The sequence below is a fragment of the Phyllostomus hastatus genome, unplaced genomic scaffold (genome assembly GCF_019186645.2).
Source record: "Phyllostomus hastatus isolate PE091 unplaced genomic scaffold, TTU_PhHast_1.1 phas_scaffold_555, whole genome shotgun sequence".
Taxonomy (NCBI): Eukaryota; Metazoa; Chordata; class Mammalia; order Chiroptera; family Phyllostomidae; genus Phyllostomus; species Phyllostomus hastatus.
Window position 1 is genome coordinate 461,320 of NW_025334036.1, and position 22,617 is coordinate 483,936.

Below are 22,617 nucleotides of genomic sequence, written 5' to 3' on the forward strand. Positions count from 1 at the left end.
GCCGTCCCGGCTGTTCACGGACCCCGGCCGCGCCTGGGGTGCCCGGGGTGCCGGTTCCGCAGTGCAGACGGACGCAGACCTGCTTGGTGGCGGCCTCTGCTTTCAGATCCTCGTTCCGCAGTCGCAGCACCGTCTCCCGCCCTGCGCGTCCCAGGGGCACCCGCTCCGGCCCTTTGTTTCTCCGGGGTCCGTTCCTTCGCTCTAGTGCCGTTCGAGAGGCTGTGCTGACGTTCCGTCCGCCCCATTCAGCAGAAACCCTGAGTCCTCTCTGGGGTCCCGGCAGCCACCCGTTGGCCGAGCTCTCGGGGTGTGTGGGGCCTGGCAGGGCTGAGCCGTGTAGGTGCCGTGAGGCAGCCACCTTGAGTGCAGAAAGTGTGCGAGAGGCTTCTGTGAATGCTGCGATGCAGCACCAGCCTTTAGTGTGGAGCATTAGGTTAAAAGTTTCTATAGAAGGGCCAAAAGTAGATTTTTTTTCTTTAAAGTGCTTAGAAAGCAACTTTTCTAGATGATTGAAGGAAATAAACTCATGTCTGTTACAGGGCGTGAAAGCTGTGTTGGCCGAAAGTTATGAAAAAATTCACAAAGACCACCTGATCGGAATTGGCATCGCTCCACTGCAGTTCCTCCCGGGAGAAAACGCGGATTCCCTGGGCCTGTCTGGCAGAGAGACGTTTTCTCTGACGTTTCCGGAAGAGCTGTCTCCCGGCGCCACTTTGAACGTGAAGGTACCTGTACGATTCTCAGACACGCGATTGTGTGCCGTGTGTGCAGATGGACGGGGGGACTGACCGCAGCGACTGGCATGCACACTGGTGCCGGCTGGGACCTGAACGAGTGTGCGGTGGCCGTGCTCCCTGTTGGCACAGTCCCGGGGCCAGAGCAGGAGGCGGTGGGCACTCCGTCGGGGAGAAGCAGCCCTGGGCCCTTGCGGTCACCCTGCTGTCAGCCCTCGGTCCCGATCGGGCCGGAACCCAGGCGTGCAGGCCGCTCCAGCGGGCAGGCAGGGCCGGGCTCCCCAGGCTGGAGCAGCACAGACTTCACAGCTTGGGCACGAGGAAGAGGGTGGCAGGCACTCCGCGCTTGAGTGTTTAATGTGACATGGAGGTGAGCGGTGCGGTCAACTCTCCTGCTGCTGAGGCAGACCCTCAGTGATCTGCCTTCGTGTGCTGGATGGTGCAGTGCCCACCATGTAGAATCCAGGGTGGAAATACCTTTGCCTCCTGAGCGGTGAGGCCTGTGGCTGGGTCTCTTGGGGTCTGCAGGCAGGAGGAAGCTTCCCAGACAGAACCTGTGGCAGGGACAGTCTTTGCCTGTGAGGACAAGCGGTCTTGACCACTGAGTGGCCCTTGGAAGGCTTTACCGCTCAGGAGATGATGTTTGTTTGCAGACGAGCACGGGAAAAACGTTCAGCGTGATTGCTTCATTCGAAAACGAAGTGGAAATAACATTGTACAAACACGGAGGATTATTAAACTTTGTGGCACGAAAATTCTCATAGTACCTGATCACCGTGGAGACCTTTCCAGACTGGCAACCGCAGACCAGGCCTTTTGTGCCGGACACCGGAGTCTTCCCCGTGGAGCTGCAGACAGTCCTGGACACTCCCTTCCCTCGTCCCTGGATGTAATTGATTATGAATCACATCGTGACAGAAATGAAATCTTCTTGATTTTAAATAATATACGAATGGTGCTATTAACATTGCTACAGCCGACGTGTGAAGTGTGTTGTGGAAGAGACTGGTAAGTGTGAGGGGTGTTTATCAGACTGTTTTGTACATAAAGGCAGAATTTGAGCTTGTGTTGAAGATCCTTTTATGAGCAACCTTCCTGAAGCTGTTCTAGTTTCGCATCTATGAAACTGTGCACGACTGTTTGTTGGTTTAAGACTAGGAGATTAAAACACGAGAGGCCAGATGAGACTCCAACATTGTGGAGGTCGGAACCTGACTTGTAAGTGGACTTCCTGAGATGTTAGATCCTTTTCAGATTCCTGCTGGTGTACTTGGCTTTCTCAGTTTGTGACAGGAGCCGGGGTGCCCTCAGTCCCCGTGTCACTGCAAGGGGTGGAGCCCGCCGCAGACACAGCCCCTGCGCTCGAGGTCCAGCCAGGTGGCCCCCACGTGGGAGCCAGGACCTGACGGGCAGCTCCCCGCAGGTTGGCGTGGCGGCCCTGCTGCGTTCGCAGCCCTGGGCGGCTCAGTTACTGGCTGCGGAGACCTCTGGCTGGACTCAGCTGATATCATCTTAAGTGAATTAGATTATTTTGCTCACTTTATGTGCTACTGTCACTTCCTGTGGCCTAATATTTTAGGTGTCATTAACCAAAATTTCCCCTGCATTTGGAGTTGGAAAAGAAAAATCAGTGGGTGAAGACTGCTGAGACCTTTGCGTGTGATCAGTCACACAGCCTGTTCACAGTATCCTGCAAACACATGTTTGGACAGTTAGATGGGCTAGAGTTGGACAGTTTCCCTTTATTTAAATTTTATATAAATACTTTCTGTGGTACTTTTGAATCAAATTGTGCTCTTGATTTTTATTCTGTGTATTTGTCAGTGCATGTGTTCTTAATTTACATGAAAACATGAGTTAGGGGTGGGGAGTTTCCAAATTGAATCCCTGGGATGTGCTTTGAAGAAATTATTATTCCAGGGTGGGGTCATCTGTATTATTTTCAAGCATATTATACTCTACAGCCTGTGGGCAGGGGCACGGTGTCCTCAAAAGACACTGGTACGGGAGACGAAGGCGATCAACTAGCTATGAATTAAACACTGAAATTTCTGGCCTGCCCGCCCCAGCCGTAGTACAAGCAAATCTTGTCCTTCAAGGACAGACCGAGGGTCTCCTAACCTGTTGCTCACATACAGTGAACCAAAAAGCTTGCAAGCGTGGCTCTTGGTGGGGAGGGGAATTGTGGGTGTGTGTCCCGTGTATGCCCTACCACCATGTTTGCAAACATGTGGCATCTGTTGGTTTTTATTGTTTTACTCATTTCCTGTGTTAACTGTGTCTGGGTGATGTTGTGTTTACGGAGAACAACAGCAGACATTGTGGAAAGGAAGTACACTGGCCCCACAGGAAAGGGAAACGGGGGCTGTCCCGTTGCAGCGTGTGGTGCTGCCCCCGCCCCCCGCCAGGTTCCGTGCTTTGGGTTCCGTGACTCCTACAGAATGAAATAAGTGAGAATGGCATCCAGCCACCAAGTGGCCATTATTTGACCTAAAGTTCCTAGGCTGACAGTTGCCGTTATTCCTTGTTTTATCAGCAGATGTCCGGGGTGAGATCTCATCTGAACGAGGGTATCACGGTCCCTGTGGCCAGATCGCTGTGTTTCTCTGGTGCACACAGGCCAGGGGTACTACAGGGGGACTCCACTGAGACCTGAACCAGTCATAGTCACTCACACACAGCCAGTGCCGTGTGCATCGCCCTCTCAGTGGGGAGGAGCAGGGTGGGGAGAAAGGAACTGACATTTTCCTGTGGTTGAATTATAGGACAACTCTGTTTTGCCCTGCGGTTTAGGAGAAGGTGGTTGGTTTGATTTGGAGTGATAAAAATGGGGGGAGGAGATGGACTTGGGCTTTTCAGTGGCCTTCTCCAGATGCGCGACAGCGCCGACGTTTCTGTCAACGCTGCACGCGACAACGTGTCTATGAAACCGTGTATCCCACTTAACTACAGTCAATTATTTAAAGCCAACAAAACAGTGTAACAGTTTTAAGTTCAACAATGTTAAGTATTGTATAGAAATATATTGGAGGCAAAGTTCAGTTGATGACAATTGTGTATATGTTATTGATGCTGTAAATTATTTTTAATAAAGAAAATTGTATTATCACATTTGACTCCTTATAAAATATTTTGTGGTGATTAAAAAGAAAACAACAAAACATACAAAGAAATAGGATGGCATCCAGAAATTTCTCTTCAGACGCATTCCCTGAGTGTTCGGACAGGAGTCGTGAGTGCCGACCGAGGCCACTCCCCGCCCCCCCCACACCTGGCAGTTCCTTCCACTCCGGGGTGGGAAGCCGAGAGCCCGAAGTGGGGGGCGCAGCAAGTCTTAGGCTCGTGGAGTTTCATCTCAGCGTTGACTGCTCTCACCCAAAGCAGGGTCCTTTGTGCGAACACCGCCCGCCTGGGCCACCTTTCCATGACTACCCCACAGGTGGAGACCATCTCCCGTGTCACACCGCCCGCCCTGGTGACTGAAGTTTGAGTGGAAGATGGACTGGACTTCTAGCTCCATCTGCTTCCTGGTAGTTTCCACCTGCAGATTCTGATTCTCCCAATTTTGTCTCCGCCTCTTAAAGCACTTGGGCACACCTAAGCATTAAACACCTGTTGAATGAGTAAATCCACCCTCCACACATTGCACTGCTTATAACCTCCACAGAATAGATGGTTGACTGTGGACATTTAGGGCAGAATTGGGGGTCTCAGGCTATACATTGTGCATTACAGGAGGAAATGGCCTTTTCCTGACGACGCAGGGGGCGTTCTGTTTTCAGAAGCCTCTGTGCTTGCGGACCAGCGGGCAGTGCTGCCCACTGCACTGTCCCCCTGCACTGTCTGTTCGTCAGTGTCCCCACGAAGCGTCCTCCAGACCTGGGGGCCAGGACCATGGGCCTCTGCTCTAAAGTCATGTCTTGTTAATAAGGTCAGCTGTTTTCTCCCACTCTTCATAGCAGTCTAAAGGGGTGATTAAAGTTCAGGAAAATTTGGCATTCGCCAAAATCGATACATAAAGTTTTCTAAGATTCGAATTCAGTATCCCGAGAGGTTTTCCAGCATCAGGTGAATTCCGTATGCAGAGAGTGTGACCATCCAGTTTTTGAGGGAAGATAGTGCACCCTCAGGGCTGCACTATGATGGTTTACAGTTTTCGCCTGATGCCAGCTTTGCTTTTTAACTGCAAACTGGCTTAGCTTAAGCTTACTCATTTTGGTTTGACCGATAAGTTTTTCTCTTAGACTGTAAGGTGTGTGTTTAGTGCACCTCGAAAATGGCACACCTGTTACAACTGTCTGTGCGTAGTCCCCACAAAATGTGCTTTTATGATGACAGTTGTCACTGAATTTTGAGCATTTTAAACAATTTGCCACATATAGCTAAAGGAAGCATTGTAAAACTATGGGGCTACTGTGTTTCATAATATAAAATCATGCCTATAATCTCACTATGCAAATTCTTCATTTTGTTTCACTCCAGTTTTTGATCCCTGAGGGTTTTTTTTTAAAGATTTTATTTTTATAGAAGGGAAGGGAGGGAGAAGGAGAGGGAGAGAAACATCAATGTGTGGTTGCCCCTCATGTGGCCCCCACTGGGGACCTGGCCCACAACTCAGGCTTGTGCCCTGACTGGGAATCAAACTAGCAACCCTTTGGTTTGCAGCCTGCGCTCCATGCACTGAGCCACACCAGTCAGGGCTGATCCCTGAGTTATAAGAGCCACTGAGTGTCTCGGTGGCCAAGTGATGAAAAAATTATTGTGACAGCATAGGTGTTGTCAGATTGGTGGGACTCTTCTCATCACAATATTGCCATCACTGAGGAAAAACGATTTACAATAGATCCAGTAATAGGACACTATCTTTAAAGGCAGCATTAAAAGTGCACAAAAGTTTTATGTAAGAGGATATTCTTAAGGACACGGAAATTCTCATGTAAAGTGGAAGAGCAGGTTACAAAGTAGTGTTTCTGCAGAAAGTGCAGTGAGTGGAAAGAGCCATGCCAAGGAGGCAGTTGTGAGTAGCCCTGTGTCTTCAGTCTCACCAGTGTCCAGATTCAATCTTCATTCTCATCCTCTCACCCCCAGAATAGGAAAAACCAAACATTGAGAGTGGGGAGAGAATTCAGGAGCTGCCTGAGGGGATAGCATGCAGAAGAGCCTAAGGGGGCCAACAGGAGTCAAACTCTGGTTACAGAAAAATAAAAGTACACTTGATAGCCTAAAGGTATGAAACATGTTGCTCTGGGGCTGTAAAAGGACGAGTGCTACTTGGAGATTAGAAGTGCAATAGATAAGAACCAAATCTAAATGGGGAAAAGCGGTTTGGGAAACATCCAACTCAGTCAAGGTGACTAGATAACCCGAGAGTGCTATATAGCCTGATAGAGGGGGAAAAGAATAAAAGCATGGGGTGGGGGCGGGGCGGGTAATGTGCATCTACAAAAAATAGGGACTTAGTTGCAGTTGTGAGTGGGCGGGCGGCGGTCTAGACCCCTCCTCAATAGAAAGGAATCCTGCGGGCTGTAGACGTGCACCCAGGGGTACTATCAGAGCCTAGAGCGCTTGACAATGAAGGTAACATGCCCCACCGTCGGGACCTCCAATCGGAACTGCGGTTCCTGGGGCCTGGGTGCGAGGGTAGCCTCTGGGATGCGTGCTGCCTGTAGGAAGGCGAGGAAGGAAAAGGCGCGAGTTGTGCCCAGGCACGTACGATGCCGAGAGAACCTACGATGCCGAGAGAAACAGTCCACGAAGTGTCTTACAGGGACTGGGCTGACTGCGAGGTGCTGCCCAATAGCCGGAAGCCTGCTGGTCAGGGGCTCGCCAAGGGGCGGGGCAGAATCCAGAACAGCCAATCAGGGACAAGAAGCCCAGTTCTGCGGAAAGATAACCAGGTTCTGACTTGGGTGAGCACCGAGAGAAGGCGGGGCCAGATTGCAGAGAGCCAATTACAAGCCCGCTCTCTGAATTTTTCTTTGCGGCCACTGAGGCAGGCCGGGGCGGGGCCTCACTTTCCCGTAGTCTGCGCTGATTGGCAATGGTGGTTTCCCGTGGAGCCAATCAGAAGTCAGGGGTCGCGGGCTCGGAGCAGGGGCGGGTCGAAGTGCGGCAGTCAGGCGTGACCATACCGCGAGAGATCCAGCCACGGGAGACCTCCTCACGGGAGCGTCAGACCTCAGCCCAGACTGCTGGACAGTGGAAGCCGCCTCTGGACTGTGGGTCGTGTAGGGTGAGCGGGTGCGGGAGCAGAGGTGTGCCGGGTCCGGGGGTGGGGCGGGGGGGTCGGTGCCTCGGGCTCCGCTCAGACAGTCAGGTGTGTGACAGCTGGCACTCCCCGCTGACTCCTTCGGAACTGGAGCGCGGAGACCCCACACTGGGGACGGTGCGGCACCTGGGCGGGGCCAGGTGTCCGAGGCCCACTGGGCCTCGTGCCCCCAAGCGCTGTGAGCCAGGAGTGTGTGACTCCAGCTTCACGGTCAGCAACCCCTGCAGCCTGCTCTCCCGCCACTCCCCCCACTCTGCGGGAAGTCCCGCGGAGCGCCCGGTAGTGCATTGCTGTTGTCCTTGAAAACCATGCTGCTTTTCCTGCCCGTTTCCGGACCCCCTTTGGGGTAACGTCTCGCTGGCCCCTGGAGAGAAGGCAGCCCTTCTTTCTTTAGTCCCACCTGGGCCAGGTGCGGGGGTACGACATCTGCCTGCATAACACCTGCCCCAGCCTCAGGGGGACACGGCAGAGGAACCGCAGGAGCGGAAGGGTAAATTTGGAGCTGATGCCTAGATAGAACTTACTGGACTTTGTAACGTGTGGGGAGTGAGCCAGAGGAAAGAACCTGTCTGGTGTTCCTTGCACGGAGTGCGGAGTTTAAGGCCCACTCCCCCCTGGTGGTGAAGCAAAGGTTCTGGCATGAGACTTGGAGTTGGCAAGCACTGGCCTTTCTCCTCAGCTAAGGAAAACCCTGTTGGCAGGGAACAGACCAACTACCTGCAAGATTCGGATTCCCTTCCTCGCCTCCTCCACACACACAGGGCATCTTTCCGTTGTATTTATTTACTCTGGGGAACTGACTTGGTCTGTGCCATTAGTTCCATAACTTGGGGTCCTTGTATAGAGAGCAAAAAATGTAAGTTCAAACTCAGAAGTTTGGAAGTATAGACTATTAGAGGTACAAGGGCTTTTAGAGATGACCAGGTCCAACCCCCTGTAAGAGGCTAGGTAGCAGAGCTGGGACTAAAATATGTTTCAAAATATAAAAATATGTTTTATTTCTCCCAGTGTAGCAACTTCCCCCCTCCTTGTTGTATTGTGATAAAATACACTTAACAAGTACAACAATTTTTATTGCACCAGCTGTCTTTTGCTGGCGAGAGCTGCCAACACTGCTTTACACTGATGTAGAAAACAGGGCTGTTCAAGCAGAAGCTTTGTGAGTCCCGTTCAAGGATTCTAGTGATGTTTCGTAGAATGGAATGGAATGGAGATTGGCCTTCACCAACTGCCTCTAAGGTCCCTTCCAATTTTAAGGACTTATAATTCATAGCAAATTCACAATGATTCTGCCATTCGTAACATTTTATTTTAAAAAAACTTTTCCTTAAGACTTTAGGAATTGAGAAGTTATGCCAGGATTTCGTCTTGGAGTTAAAGCTTTGGCTCACATTACACTTTGAATACTGGCCTTACCCCAGTTTACAAATCTATAGGAGGAATGTTAAAATCCCATGTAAAGTCTTAAGCCTGATTTCGGTGTGGCAGGATATACCGGTTCCCAGAAGCTGCAGAAGCAGAAATTGTTTTGAGACCCCGTGCAGGCTTTGGTCACACACATCTGTAGTGAACACAATCAGAGAGACCTAATTTGATTCGAAAAGCAAATGCTCTGGTCAGGGAGTAAACAGAAGTGAGTACCTCACATCAGTCAACCCTTTTATGTTTGAAAATATGAGTGATGAGCTAGATGATGATTCTTATAATGTAATGAAACTTGTGGGTAGAAAAGTAAAATCACTGTATTTGAAATTACATTTCATCCCGAACTAGTGGTACTATAGTCAGAAGGACGTCATCATGGATTAGGAATGTAGACAGCTGAATTCTCACTGTGACTTCGTATGTACTTTTGGGCCAAGGCACTTAACCTCTCAGGACCTAAATTTGCCCTATAAGTAAAGTTGATGGGGGTGGAGCTGGGGAGGACTCAAACTAGGTGATACCAAAGTGCTTTCCTGGTCTACATTCTGTCCCTGGAAACATACCTTCAGTGTGTGAGGTGGGTTTAGAAATAATTTACAGTACAAAGATTTTTATTCACCTGCAAAACATCTACTTCTTTTTTCTCCTTTACTGATCTCGTGTTTTAACTTTATGAGTGAAAATTAATCTTTACAAGTACAGAATCAATATTGAGATGCATTGGTCTGTCTTAAGGAAAATCATTTAAATAATTTGTTCATTATATCCCCTTTCTAGATTGTTTCCCCCAGACGTAATGTCAAGTGCAGACAACCAGCAACCGCAGGCCTTTGCCAAACCCACTTTCAGCGAGGCCCAAGCCCAGGCAGTTGTGGAGTCGGTGTTTGGGTTCAAAGTTTCCAAGATCCAGCCCCTTCCTAGCTATGATGACCAAAACTTTCATGTGTGCGTTTTGAGAACCACAGACACTACAGACAGGCCCACTGAATATGTCCTCAAAATAACCAATGCGGAGTCCAGCAGAACCCCAGACCTGATCGAGGTGCAGAGTCACATCATCATGTTCCTGCAGGCGGCTGGATTTCCAACAGCCTCTGTGTGTCGCACCAAAGGAGCCAACATAACCTCTCTTATGTCTGTAGGTAAGGGACCACCCACTCGCAGGTCATCGCCAGTGACGAATGTTGGCTGCAAGTAGAAATATCAAGGACAGGTTTGTTGTTCCAAGTGTAGACAGTTATTTTCTAGCAGTTGGGAGAAGCCACAGCATCACCAAAGGGGTGACTCGGGCTCTGATTCAGATGTGGTTAGAGCCAGGATCTGGTGTAACCTGAGAGAGAGGTAAGAGGAGACATGTGGAAATTGGGAACTTTTTTTGTTGGGTTTTGGGGTTTTTTTTGAGCAGAAAAATAACTCCTTTTTTGAAAAAAATACTTTATTTATTTTTTAGAGAGGGAAAGGGTGGGAGAAAGAGAGGGAGGGAAACATCAATGTCTGGTTGCTTCTCATGTGCCACCTCTCACCGGGGACCTAGCCCACAACCCAGGCATGTACCTTGACTGGGAATTGAACCAGCGACCCTTTCATTTGCAGGCTGGCACTCAGTCCACTGAGCCACACCAGCCAGGGCTAATTAAGTACTTTTATTCATCAGGTCAGCTGTATATTTTTGCTGCTGTGGTGTAATAGAAAAAATGCAGAACTAGAAATCAGAAATTTTAGATCCCAGTTCTGTCATTACTGTGTATGAGACTTGGGCAGCCACTTACATTCCTAAGGCTACAAGTCCCAATCTGGAGGAACTGGTCTCTTTCCCCTTTAAATACTAAAATGCTAAGATGTACCTAATTGAGTTCCCCAGGCAGCAGCCTGAAATCAATTCCTAGGAATTAAAAAAAAATTATGTACTGATTGATTTTAGAGCAAGAAGAAGAGAGGGAAGGAGAGAGAGAAAGAAACATGGATTTGTTGTTACCCTTACTGATGCATCGCTGGTTGATTCTCGTATGTGCCCTGACCGGGGATTGAACCCACAACCTTGATGTATTGGGATGATGCTCTAACCAACTGAGCTACCCGGCCAGGGCAATTCCTAGGAATTTTCAAGGTTTGACATTTTGACTCTTTCTTTCCTAATTGTCCACCCATCCTTTCCTAACGTACTTTTCCCCAAACAGCTGAGGTTTTCCGGTCCCCGAGGCATAGCTTTGCCCTGTGTTGCAAGCAGGCTGCCCCTCAGTTTGCTCCTGCAGAACCTGTGATTCTGAAATAGTCATTTCTTTTCATCACCCTTTCCTCAGTTGTGAACTTACAACAAAGTGTTCCTAGGCATTCACTCACCAGAAGAGGTCGTTTGTGTTTAGAGCCGAGGCTGGCAGACTTGGGGCTTTAATGTCGTTCTGATGTGAATGGCTGATCCCGTGTCCTGAGGTTTGTCTGTTCTACCTCCTTGCTTCGTCCTCGGCCTTGCCTCATAGAATCCCACTGAGCGTTTTTAGGTTAGCACATTTTTTTCCTCTTGTTTTATAATTTCTATTATTCTTGGCCATAATAATTACTGTTCAAAGGCAGAATAATAATTTTTTCCGAGATGACTTGATGGTATACCTCCTTCTATCCGGCTAGATAGTGGTTCCGAAACCAAAAGCTACTTGGTGAGGCTGCTGACTTACCTCCCGGGAAGGCCCATCGCTGAGGTTCCCATCAGCCCCCAGCTACTGTATGAAATTGGAAAGCTGGCTGCCAAACTGGATAAGACCCTGGAGGTGAGACTTGGCGTTTCATTTTGTGTATGAGGATTTTTTATTTGTCTGGGCTTGATTTCTTTGAGTTTTAAAATAAACCCGGGGTTGGGCTCTGTTTTTACGTATGGTGCCCTCCTGAAGTATCAGAAAGGAAATGGGACCCTAGTATGTGACTTGAAGACCAAAAGGCTTCTTGGAGCCCAGGTGCGTAATGACTTTACTGGGCTGTTGCCAAGATTACCTACATTTGTAGAAATTCATGATGTTCTTTGTGCTGCTCACAGAAAGCAGTCTGCACTCATAAATGAAAACCTGCGGCTTCCATCCAGGAAGACGTCCTTGGCTGTAGCACTGCGTGAAGCAGTGTGAATCTGGGACAGCAGTACGTGCTAGGTGCTTAAAGAGAAAACCCAAGCCCAGAATAGGGTTACAAAGCATTGGGCAGAGGGCTTAAAATGCAGACGGAGTTCAGGGAGCCCTCCCACAGACAGCGACTTGCACGAACACCTGGTGGGAATGAAGGCGCTGGCTGCTGGGATGTAGATACATGGGGGAGCATCTCAGGAGGAGGAAGCCGCAAATGCAAAGGCCGGAGGTGGGACCCGGGTCTGGTTCATTCTCTGAACAGCAGGGAGGCCACTGTGGTCAGAGGGGAGTGAGCAGAAGGAGATGCAGGCAGAGGCAGCAAGGGCCCCGGCCGACCCTCAGGGGAGAACGGCTGTCTTCACACGATGAAGAGGAAAGAGTGAGGTGGGAATGTGCTCTCAAAGTGGGACAGCCTGTGCAGCGCACCCTATGCAGGTGTCTGCAGGGGCAAGTCAGGGCCCAGGAGGGAACCGTGGCTCTGCAGGCTCCCCAGGCCTGCCCCTTGCTGGGTGTGGTTTCCTAATGCAGCTCAGCCCTGGCTGCTCTGACTGCCAAGGGTCTCACAGTTTCTTGCTTTTGATTTAGAAATTCCACCACCCAAAGTTAAAATGTCTTTATCGAGAGAACTTCATCTGGAATCTGAAAAACGTTCCTCTTCTGGAGAAATACCTGGATGCCTTGGGCCCGGACCAGAACCGTGCGATTGTGGAACAGGTCATTCAACTGTTCAAGGATGAAGTGAGGACCAAACTAAAGCATTTTCGAGAATGTGAGTATTCCCCCAGTCAAGTGAATATTTTTGTTGGTATTTAAATTGTCAAATTTTAAATCATTGGGAAAAGTGTGAAGTTGCAAGTTAGCTTTATCAAATCTTACAATTTTGCCCTATTTGCTCCTGTTGCTTTTAAAGAATAATGCTCTTGCCCTGGCCAGGTGGTTCAGTGGGTTGGAGCATTGTCCCCATACACCAAAAGGTTGGGGGTTCAATCCCCAGTCAGGGCTCATACCTAGGTTGTGGGTTTGATCCCCAGTTGGGGCATGTATGGGAGGTAAGCAATCGAAGTTTCTCTCTCCCTTCTTCTCTCTCTAAAGTCAGTAATAAAAAATATCCTTGATGAGGATTTAAAAAAAAGGAATAAGACTTTTATTTTTTTAAAAAATGGCTACATCTGAAGCCCTCTCTAAACTTTACGATCCCCCTCTGCCCTCCCTACTAAATTTGCATACATATTTTAATATCATCACTACATATATATTCATTATGTAAAGTAGTATTTTTGAGCTACTTATTTTTCTAATTATTTTTCCCTTTCCAGCAGTTTCAAAGCTAGATACTCTTTTTCTCTTCTGTGAGTGGGTTCCCTAGAAATTCTGATGTGCAATGTAACTTAATGAAACTCTAATTTATTCAAAACAATTCAAGGACCTTAAAATATATTTTAATTACACTTATCACTTTTCTGACTTATATGCTGTTGTTTAAGTAAAATTACAATATCACCATCTATTCCAGCAATAGAAAGACAAGAAATTCAGAACTACTTTGTCATCAGAAAAATTTTTTGGAATTCCTAGGTTAAAATAAAGACATGACTGGTCCATTCTAAGACCCTTTGCTTCTTGTAATATGAATATATGTATTTTTTTAAATTTCTGGTTGGGTGGTTCTCCTTTGCCCTTTACCCTTCTAGTAGTCAAAATCAGGCATTTGCAGCAACTACATCTTCCATCTCTTGGCCTTGGCCTTGTGTTGATGAGAAGCAAAAGCAAAAACACCACCAAAATGAACAGCTTTTGTCCTTTTCAGAGGAAATTGTTTTACTTCCAGAAAAAGAGGACTTGGCTATTTTTTTTTTTTTTAATCTTTGACTACTCATCAAGTTATTTGAATGGCCATGCCTGAGAAAGAGGAGTGGAAAGAGAATGAACTGGGGTACTCAGTGACTGTTTTTGCATAGCTTCTTTTTTTTCTCCTTTCAGGTATCAATCATGGAGATCTTAATGACCATAACATTCTAGTAGAGTCCAGCAAGTCAGTCTTTGGAGATGCTGCATATAAGGTGTCTGGGATTTTAGACTTTGATGACATGAGCTATGGCTACTATGTGTTCGAAGTGGCGATCACCATCATGTACATGATGATTGAAAGCAAGACTCCTATCCAAGTGGGTGGTCATGTGCTTGCAGGGTTTGAAAGTGTCATCCCTCTGACGCCGGTAGAGAGGGGTGCTTTGTTTCTTCTTGTGTGCAGTCGTTTTTGTCAGTCCCTTGTCTTAGCTGCGTACTCTTGCCAGCTGCAGCCAGAGAACAAGGAATATCTCATGATTACTGCCAAAAGTGGGTGGAAGCACCTGCAGCGAATGTGTGACCTGGGCCAGAAAGCTGTAGAAGAAATCTGGTTTGACACTGCCAAGTCCTATGAATCTGGGCTCTCCATGTGACTGCAGAACAGTTCACGTGAACTTGGGTAATTACTCCAATAGGACCAAATCTAAGTTTACAAGGAAAGAGATCAATGCATGTGAAGACACTAAGGTCTTAAGACAATCTCATGATTATTTTTAATTTTCACTTTTTAATGAATGTATTGAAGTGACATTGGTTAATAAAATTATATTGGTTTCAGGTGTACAAGTCTGTAATACATCATGTGTATATTGTATGTTTGCCACTCCAAGTCTCCTAAACCCTCTTCTACCTTCCCCCACTCACCCTCCCATGATGATTTTTTAAATTAAGAAATACGCCCTGGCTGACTTAGCTCAGTGGATTGAGCGCAGGCTGCGAACCAAAGTGTCGCAGGTTCGATTCCCAGTCAGGGCACATGCCTGGGTTGCAGGCCATGTACCCCCCCAGCAACCGCACATTGGTGTTTCTCTCTCTCTTTCTCCCTCCCTTCCCTCTCCGAAAATAAGTAAATAGAATCTTAAAAAAAAACACAACATCCTGATTCTTCAGGACTTTAAAAAAATACTAAGAAATACTATGTGAGCAGCGGTGTCTTCCTGTGGTTCTCATTTACCTTATGTATAAAACACAGAGAATATTTTGAATCAGATAATCGCTTGTCTATTCCAGATCTAGTCAGCCTTCTAGCTTTCCAAAACACCTAAAACATGAGTAGTTTACATAGGGGCTGAAGCCAAAAGGAGAGATGGATAATGAACACATTCAAATAATGTCAGTAAAGAAGAGAAATGACATGTGTGTGTATGGTGATGGTTCATATTGCTTTAACTAGGTTGGTGGAGACCCTCTGACGAAGTGAAAGGCAGGGGAGGCGGCTAAGGAGCAGAGAGCAATATTGGGGTCGGGGCATGCGGGTCCAGTCCTAGGCAACGGATGCAGAGCAGGATTAGCCGTATGTAACTCCACTTTCTCCTTCACTGGGGTCTTCCTGCGCCCCCTTCACCCTATGGCGACGCCTCCTCAGGCTGAGGACCTCACCGGGACCATCGCCACCCCCCCTCCCCCCTCCCGTGAAGCAGCAGCCCAGTCCCCTAACGACCATTGAGTCCTCAGCCCCGACCCTAAAGAACACCTGAGCCCTCGTCCCGCCCCCAAAGGATTTCCGCACGCTTGGCCCAGCCCCCGAAGGACCTCCCCGCCCACAAAGAACTTCTACGTCGTAGTCCTGCGCCCGAAGGACTTCTGCCCCCTCAGACACGCCCCAGAAGGACTTCCGGGCCCTAGGTCCCGCCCCACAAGGACTTCCACGCTCACAAAAGCCTTTCATACCCTCGGACCCGCCTCAGGGGAACTTCCGTGTCCTAGTTCCCACTCCAAAGGACGTCCACAGCCTGGCCCCCGCCCCAGAAGGCCTTTCGTATCTTAGGTCCAGCCCCAGAAGGACTTCCGCACCCTCAGCCCCGCCCCCCAAAGGACTTCCGCACCCTTGGACCCTCCCCAGAAGGACTTCCACACCTTCGGACCTGCCCCTGAAGGACTTCTGTGTCCTAGTTCCCACCCCCGAAAGACTTCCGCACCCTGGTCCCCGCTCTAGAAGGACTTCCTTGTCCTCGGTCCCTCCCCCAAAGTATTTTTTGCGTCTTCGGTCCCTCCCCTGGAAGAGTTCCGGGTTCTTGGCCCCGCCCCCGAAGGATTTCCGCATCCTCAGCCCCACCCCCGGTGACACTCGGTAGTTATGCGCACGCGCGGTGGCCATATTGGCGGTAGACGCTTGTGTAGCGGTGTTAGGTTTCCTCGTGTGGTGTGAAACCCTCCGTGTAGACCCTAATTACAGTGTCTCTTCTCCGGTGAGTCTATATTTCTGGTCACCACGGAACTTTGGCCGCTGCCTGCGCGGGCGAGCGAGGGTCGTAGGCGCTGCGGCGGAGCGGGTCCGTCCTGGAGCCGCCGAGCAATGACTGTGCTTCTGGGGAACGGACTGGCCCCTGCCGGCCGCCGTAGGCCCTGCGCGGAGCCGGCGCCGGGGACAAGACCGGGGGCGGCGGGCGGCCTCGAGCAAGGCTTCAGGCCAGAGCGTCACCCGCACAGGAAAGTGAGCGCCGGGGAGGTGCTGGCTTCCCCAGACTAGGGGTGTGGGGAAGAGAAGAGCCCGGCGGCCTCCTCGCGGGTCACGGCCTCCGTCAGTGCCTGCCGGAGTGGGCGTTCCAAAGTGCCCCGTAGGCCCGGAGGACTTGACCCGCCAGCCCCCGGCTCAGCCCCCTTCCCTAAGGGAGGAAACTCAGAGTTCTCATCTGGGTGCGCGAGTCCTGCAGACTTAGTGCCTGGTGACCTGGCACTTGTGAAATGGGTCCTGGAGGCCGAGCCCCAGGTGTCTTCGGCGGGATCAGAGATGATGCTGCGGAGGTTGCCGCCGCGTCCCTTCCTCAGTGCAGGACACAAGCACTCTGGAAGAAAGCCTGAACTCTTCTTAACGTGTCCTTCTAGGCTCTCCGTGGTTGGGATACTCTTAGCTTTGTAGTTTCTTCATATTCTCTTAGCTTCAGCAAGTTGCCTCTGGCCCACGAGCTGTCCCGTTTGTGTTTTTCGCTCAAGCTTTCTCCTCTGTCCGGGGTCCCCCTCCCTTCCCCGTCCACAGTTCTTCCTCTTGGACCTGAAAGTTCTCATCTCTCTTTCTGCCTCTACCATGTCTAATTTGGACTCATTTTCTGTGTTGGGTTTTTCAAAAAAGTACTTTTTTGATTTTTCTCCATTGCTCATTCCACTCCATCCTTGGTGCCTCAGTTTCCCCATGGCTTTGTAAGCATCTGTCTGTTGACCTCCTTCACGGGAGCGCCAGACTGTAAGCTCCTGGGCACAGGGATGGTCTTACCCACCCTGGTATTCCAGCGTCCAGCATGGTGCCTGCTGCACTCAGTAGCTGCACGGTTAACTTAGCTGAATGAAGGGAGTGAACGAGACAGATTCTTTTAAAGTCATGGGAATGCTTTTTAAATTGTAAGTTTCATTTTAAGGAGGGTCCTGTTTTCTTTTCCCAGGAGCTGTGAAGTCCAGGAAACATGGTGAGTTATGCACATGTCAGTGAGCTGTTGCCCGATGAAGGTGTTGTTGTGCTCAGCTTGGAGCCCTGCCTGAGAAGGTCCTAGTGGGAGCAGTGGGTGGCATGGTGTCTCTGCCTTCCCCGCTCCCTCCTTTGCATGGGGCTTTGGGTGCCAGGGTGTGTTTTCTGAAGTGATCTGGGGGCTTGCAGGGGCTGCTTTCAGTGGACAGGAATCACCCGTATGTTTTCCATTGCAGTCTCGAAGATATGACTCCAGGACCACTATATTTTCTCCAGAAGGTAAAATAGAGATTGTATAATCTACCTCAAAAAATTTTTTTATGTGTTTGACTTTGGGGGGGACATAAAGACACTTGTTTTAACAGTAGTTCATGATCTCTGTGCTTTGACACGTAATGGCAGTGACCAGGTTAATCACATGCATGTGGCACAGGAGAATGATAGTGGGATTTGTGTGTGTGTGTGGCCTACGAGTGTCCCTGCGCGAGTTCCTGGCCCGGGTGCAAACAGCCTGAGGCGAGCCTTGCCTTCTCACCGCTGGTGTTTTGCAGGGCGCTTGTACCAAGTGGAGTATGCCATGGAGGCGATCGGACATGCGGGCACCTGTTTAGGAATCTTAGCAAACGACGGTGTTTTGCTTGCAGCAGAGCGACGCAACATCCACAAGCTTCTTGATGAAGTCTTTTTTTCTGAAAAAATTTATAAACTCAATGAGTAAGTGAGCTCTTAGGGCAGAGAGTTTAAATGTCCCACGTGCTCACATACATAGGACCTCACATATTTTGGGAGGGCGATTCTGAAATCTCCGTGAGACTTAGGACCACGTGTTACTTTTTTGAAGTTTGGGGCCAGGCACTTAGTGGAGAAACAGTATTTTGTGACAGTGAGATTGGAGGCGTGGTCGTTGCACAGATTCTGGTTCAGTCTGTGCGACCTTGCACCCATTGTTTCACCGCTCTGGGCCTCGGTGCCTCCTCAAGTGGTTGCGGCAGTGTAACAAAATAGAGTAAAATGAGTGAGAACCAGTAGCGCCATGTCTGACACGTAGCGGGCCCTCAGAATTGTCCCAAGTGGCTACTCAGGAGTCGTGTTGATGACACTGAATCTTACCCTGGAGGTCTGGGGACAGCTTAGACGAGCTCTGTTAGTTTGGGATGGTTGGGTGTGCAGGACTTGGCAGTGAGCCAGAGCTGGATTTGCCCACTAGAGACTGTCCCTTGAGTGGTGGGCCAGCTTGGTGCTGGTTGTAGGTCCTTTTGATATGCTTGTTCAAGGAAGTGTCATGCCTCCAGAGTCACTGCTGGGCCCACTCGGCCCCTCGCAGGCGTGCTGAAGTGTAGCAGCAGAGGGTGGCAGCTGGAGGGGAGCCAGGGCAGCCCTAGGAATGGGAGGAGAGCAAGGAACTGCGCCCTTTATCTGAGCCCAGCCCTGAGTCCCTCACCCCATCTGTCGAGCCAGGCCTTAGGAGGTGAGGACACTGACTACCCAAGAGCATGGGGTAGATTTTTTCCTGCCTGGCAAAGCATTTTTCTTGGTTCCTGAATCTTCTCAGGAATTGCTTTAGCTTCACAGTGTTCATTCTTGCCCTGTCCGGCACAGGGGTGCCAGATCCACCTGTTGAAGACTGAAGGGGCACTGTCCATCTCTCACGGTAGATCACATCAGGTTTCTCCCATAAAGATAAAACTTCCGTACACAGAAACCGCAGGTTTGAGGAAGCTCGGTAAACTTCTAACAGAAGTTTACTTGGCGCTCGGAGCACTTGTGCAGGACCCTCCCGGATGCACATTGGCACATTTCTCTTTCTCCAGGGACATGGCTTGCAGTGTGGCTGGCATAACTTCTGATGCTAACGTGCTCACTAACGAGTTGAGGCTCATCGCCCAAAGGTACAGTCCAAAGGAGCGGAACTGAGGGTGTACCTCAGTTTGATATTTCTAAGAAGTTGTTTTTGCAAAGATTAAAGTCATTACAAACCTATTAATTTAAAGTTACTATTATTTTTTAATCCAAACTTGTAAACTGTTATCTGCCATAAGACCGTTAGGGTGCTGACACCCCCCTGCCCCTGCTCCCCTTTCAGATCACAGGTGACTGCTCCGTTGTCCCCATGGCGCAGATTTATGTTCAGGGGGCAGTTTGCTCAGAGCACATACGTGTTTTACAGAATACCATTACCGTGCCGATTTCCTCTTCCTAGGTACTTACTGCAGTATCAGGAGCCAATTCCTTGTGAGCAGCTGGTCACAGCGCTGTGTGACATCAAGCAGGCCTACACACAGTTCGGAGGTATGGTGTTGGGACAAATTGTATTCTAGAAAGGGAAAACGTTCTCCAAGTAACATATATTACTTTTGAGATGGTACAAAGAAGTTGAAAATTAAGTAAGCAAGTACTGTTGACATATTTTTGCTTCATGAAGTAACTCGTTTCCATGATGTAGGTTATCATATGTTTTATTAATAGATTATCGAGAAGCCAAAATAGCATTTTCAAATCTGGGAACATGTTGCTTTTTGCATAATAATGAAACTCAGCACTGGTCTTCTGCATCTGCATTCTGTCTCCTGGCTGTGTCCGTGTCCTGGAAACCACAGTGGGCATTTGGATGGGCCCTATCTCTGGCGGCCAGAACAGAGCAGTTCATGAATGTGTAGCTTCACAGAAAGGGATTTCAGCTACATTCAGGGAGCTCAAGTAACTGTAGCGAGGGTAAACTTAGATTGTCGATGTGTTTGTTCTCTTTCTTGGCTAAAGGGAAACGTCCCTTTGGTGTCTCGCTGCTGTACATTGGCTGGGATAAGCATTACGGCTTTCAGCTCTATCAAAGCGACCCTAGCGGAAATTATGGGGGATGGAAAGCCACATGCATCGGAAATAACAGTGCTGTGAGTATTTTTGTGTTGCTATGAAATCTAGCAAAAGCTGTAATAATCACTGTACTTTTGAAATAGTGATTAACGTAAGCAGGATTTTCAGATAGCTGCAACAACTTTTGTATCTGTGATTGCTGTTGGTAGTGATGTCTCAGGTTCTGCTAATATTCCTGGGGTTTATTGGCTGAATTTGTAATTAAAGGAGATGCAAATTTTCATTAAGAAAATAAGATAAAAATAAGATACCATTTTTTTCACATTGTAGTTCATAACCCCCCCGCCCCCAGATTCTGTCATGGGTCCTTGGAGGTTGGAGGGTTAGGGTTAGAGACCCCACTCACAGAGCGTCCGCACCCTATTCTGCCCCCTCCCGTGTCTCTGTCCCGCCTGTGGAAGTTGTTAATGTGGTTATATGCCAGTAACGGTTCAGGCGTCAGTCTCCTGCCCAGTCCCTCTTCCTGAAAATGCAGACATTTAAAGGATATCTCTCCATTGCTTCTTCCTGTTCCGTAGGCAGCTGTGTCGATGCTGAAACAAGACTACAAAGAAGGGGAAATGACCCTAAAGTCAGCACTTGCGTTAGCTGTCAAAGTCCTCAATAAGACCATGGACGTGAGCAAACTCTCTGCTGAAAAAGGTAATTTACGTCCCATCCTCTAATTTGTTACTTTGTGACCCGTGTTAGACCTTAACGTGTCACCATACGTCACTGCACCTGCAGCCTTCTGAGGGAGGGGGCCTTACACCTTCCTCCATGAGGACACTGGGGCGTGGAGAGGCTAAGTGACCTGACTGAGGTCAGGGGGGTAGGTTGTGGAGCCACAAGCCCACGCGACATTCCAAGCTGAAGGACTGGAGCCCGAATGTTCTCACTGGTCACGGTTGGAGGTGTGAACGGTGCTGCTTTCAGTTAATAATCATCTCTACATGGGATGAGCACGTGTGCACTTACATTTGTGTTCATGTGTGCTCTACCTGGGGTGTGACGTGGGCGTGTGTTGTGGTATCTCTGTTCTAGTGAGTCCACTGATCTCATATATTAAGCCCTTATTTGCAATTTTAAGTGCTTTATTTAGCTTAAGTTATGTAACCATATAAAACAATACTTCTAAATAACGTTTTCCAGAAATTGTAAACGAGCACATTGAGGTAGTTTAGGTGACTTCGCCCCGGTAACCCTGAGGACACACGCATCGCCACTTGCAGGTTGCCCTGTTGTGTGCTCCGCCCATGATCAGTCTGCTCCACTCACCCTGCTCAGAGAAGCCCTTCCACTCCCAGTGTCAGTGTGTTCTTCTTATCCATAGTCATGGAAGCTGCCGTTCATGCCTTTGTCTTGAAAAGAGATTTCAAAAGTACATGAAAAATAAGTGTAATTACTGGTCACAGATTCTGGCTGAGCCTGGAGATCCTCCTTCAGGGAAGTTGCGGGTCCTTCTGCTCAGCATGGCTTACAGCCGGTCGGCTCGAGCAGTTGGCTGGTTTTACTTTTTCCAAGAAAGTGACAAAATGGCAGCTCAGGAGGTTGGAATGGGTGAAGAGAAGGAAGGCAATTTCAGTACAAATGTTAATGAAAGTATCCGTGAATCACATTGAGTATAAGACACGGAGGAGTGGTGAGCGCAGGCGGAAACAATGGGGGGTTAGACTGACCACCTGCTGGTATGTGGGCCGAGTCCTGCCTGTGACACAGACGTGTGTGTGTGTGTTTGCTCCTAGTGGAAATCGCCACGCTGACCAGAGAGAATGGAAAGACGGTCATCAGAGTCCTCAAGCAGAAGGAAGTGGAACAGCTGATCAAAAAACACGAGGAGGAAGAAGCTAAGGCTGAGCGTGAGAAGAAAGAAAAAGAACAGAAAGAAAAGGACAAATAGAGGACAAAATCAGGGATTTTGTAGCTTTTTTGGGCCCATTTCAGCCTGGAAGCCGCCCCCCTCGGTGCTGAGAGAGAGTTGGCTCCCCCCCACCCCCCCCACCCCCCCACCCCGGGATGGTGGGAAAGTGGGCGGAGCATCTGACTGGGCCCTCCATCTCTGTCCAGTTGGATGGTGATTGCTCTTCTTGGACCTTTTAATCCCCCTCCCTCTTTTTTGGGAATAAAACTTGGAAAAAATCGAAGTGGTGAAGGGAATTTGTCTGTGGCACTAACTGTTGCACAGCAGGTTAACGGGTCTGATCTTCCCTGCGGTACTTACTGCGGATAGTCACCTAAGGTGCTGACACTGCTGGAGATGTGAGCATCACAGTCGGGAAGATGGGAATCGTGCCCTGAAGGTTTCCTTTGCTGTCCCCACCGTGGTGGAGAGCCCGTGGCCCTAGGCCTCTGAAGCAGGAACCACACTCCCCTTGCAGGTGCTGCCTGCCTTTGGTGTTGATGGATAGTCCTGCTGGACTTCAGGTTTGTGTCTGCACACGCATGTACATCTGTGGTCACGCTAACCACTGCAGTGCCCACTGTGCCCTCAGGGACGGGGTAGTCAGTACCTTTGCAGTCCCCTGTGTCCCGTTCAGATCTCATGTCTCCCTCCCCCTCTACCCCCGAGAGAGAACCCCAGTTTATCTTTCCTCGTTCCCGTGTTTCTCAGTCTGGTGTTCTGTCCCTCTCCTCCCGGTGGGCACATCCCTCAGGCGGGCTGGATGACTCGTCTGTCCCCACGGATGGGTCTGAGAAAGAGCTTGTGGACTGAGCCACGCCAGACCGCATGGGTGTGGGGAACACTGCTGAGGAGCCTGTAGC

The 22,617-nt window shown here is 49.3% G+C and overlaps 3 protein-coding genes across 6 annotated transcripts in view; all 3 read left to right on the top strand.

The window, feature by feature from the left end:
- Positions 1-3,843, top strand: part of IREB2 (iron responsive element binding protein 2) — a 34,010-nt gene extending 30,167 nt beyond the window's left edge. The window contains exons 21-22 of the mRNA XM_045824922.1: positions 540-725; positions 1,388-3,843. Of these exons, the coding sequence (XP_045680878.1) occupies positions 540-725; positions 1,388-1,498 (297 nt within the window). The 3' untranslated portion in view covers positions 1,499-3,843. The remainder of the gene's footprint in view (positions 1-539; positions 726-1,387) is intronic.
- A 2,986-nt stretch (positions 3,844-6,829) lies between these two features.
- Positions 6,830-14,168, top strand: HYKK (hydroxylysine kinase). Of its 4 annotated transcripts, none has more exons than XM_045824984.1 (5): positions 6,830-6,966; positions 9,205-9,569; positions 11,053-11,192; positions 12,123-12,306; positions 13,518-14,168. In XM_045824984.1, exons 2-5 carry the CDS (start codon positions 9,224-9,226, stop codon positions 13,976-13,978), a joined length of 1,131 nt encoding a protein of 376 aa, XP_045680940.1. In that variant the 5' UTR covers positions 6,830-6,966; positions 9,205-9,223; the 3' UTR covers positions 13,979-14,168. The 4 variants fall into 4 exon arrangements, with proteins under 4 accessions (XP_045680940.1, XP_045680942.1, XP_045680939.1 ...); XM_045824986.1 differs by having other exon boundaries at positions 6,841-6,952; XM_045824983.1 differs by having other exon boundaries at positions 6,842-6,988.
- A 1,506-nt stretch (positions 14,169-15,674) lies between these two features.
- On the top strand, positions 15,675-21,998 carry PSMA4 (proteasome 20S subunit alpha 4). The gene is made up of 9 exons (XM_045824951.1): positions 15,675-15,793; positions 16,982-17,005; positions 17,241-17,283; positions 17,556-17,718; positions 18,816-18,893; positions 19,205-19,293; positions 19,762-19,892; positions 20,394-20,517; positions 21,600-21,998. The coding sequence occupies exons 2-9, from the start codon at positions 17,003-17,005 to the stop codon at positions 21,752-21,754; spliced, it is 786 nt and encodes a 261-aa protein (XP_045680907.1). The 5' UTR covers positions 15,675-15,793; positions 16,982-17,002; the 3' UTR covers positions 21,755-21,998.
- Positions 21,999-22,617: the final 619 nt, after the last annotated feature.

Coding starts and splice junctions, on each gene's coding strand:
- HYKK (XM_045824984.1), top strand. CDS start 9,224: ATGTCAAGTGCAGACAACCAGCAACCGCAGGCCTTTGCCAAACCCACT. Junction 9,570..11,052: donor AACCTCTCTTATGTCTGTAG/GTAAGGGACCAC, acceptor CTATCCGGCTAG/ATAGTGGTTCCGAAACCAAA. Junction 11,193..12,122: donor AACTGGATAAGACCCTGGAG/GTGAGACTTGGC, acceptor CTTTTGATTTAG/AAATTCCACCACCCAAAGTT.
- PSMA4 (XM_045824951.1), top strand. Junction 19,893..20,393: donor GCATCGGAAATAACAGTGCT/GTGAGTATTTTT, acceptor CCTGTTCCGTAG/GCAGCTGTGTCGATGCTGAA. Junction 20,518..21,599: donor CAAACTCTCTGCTGAAAAAG/GTAATTTACGTC, acceptor GTTTGCTCCTAG/TGGAAATCGCCACGCTGACC.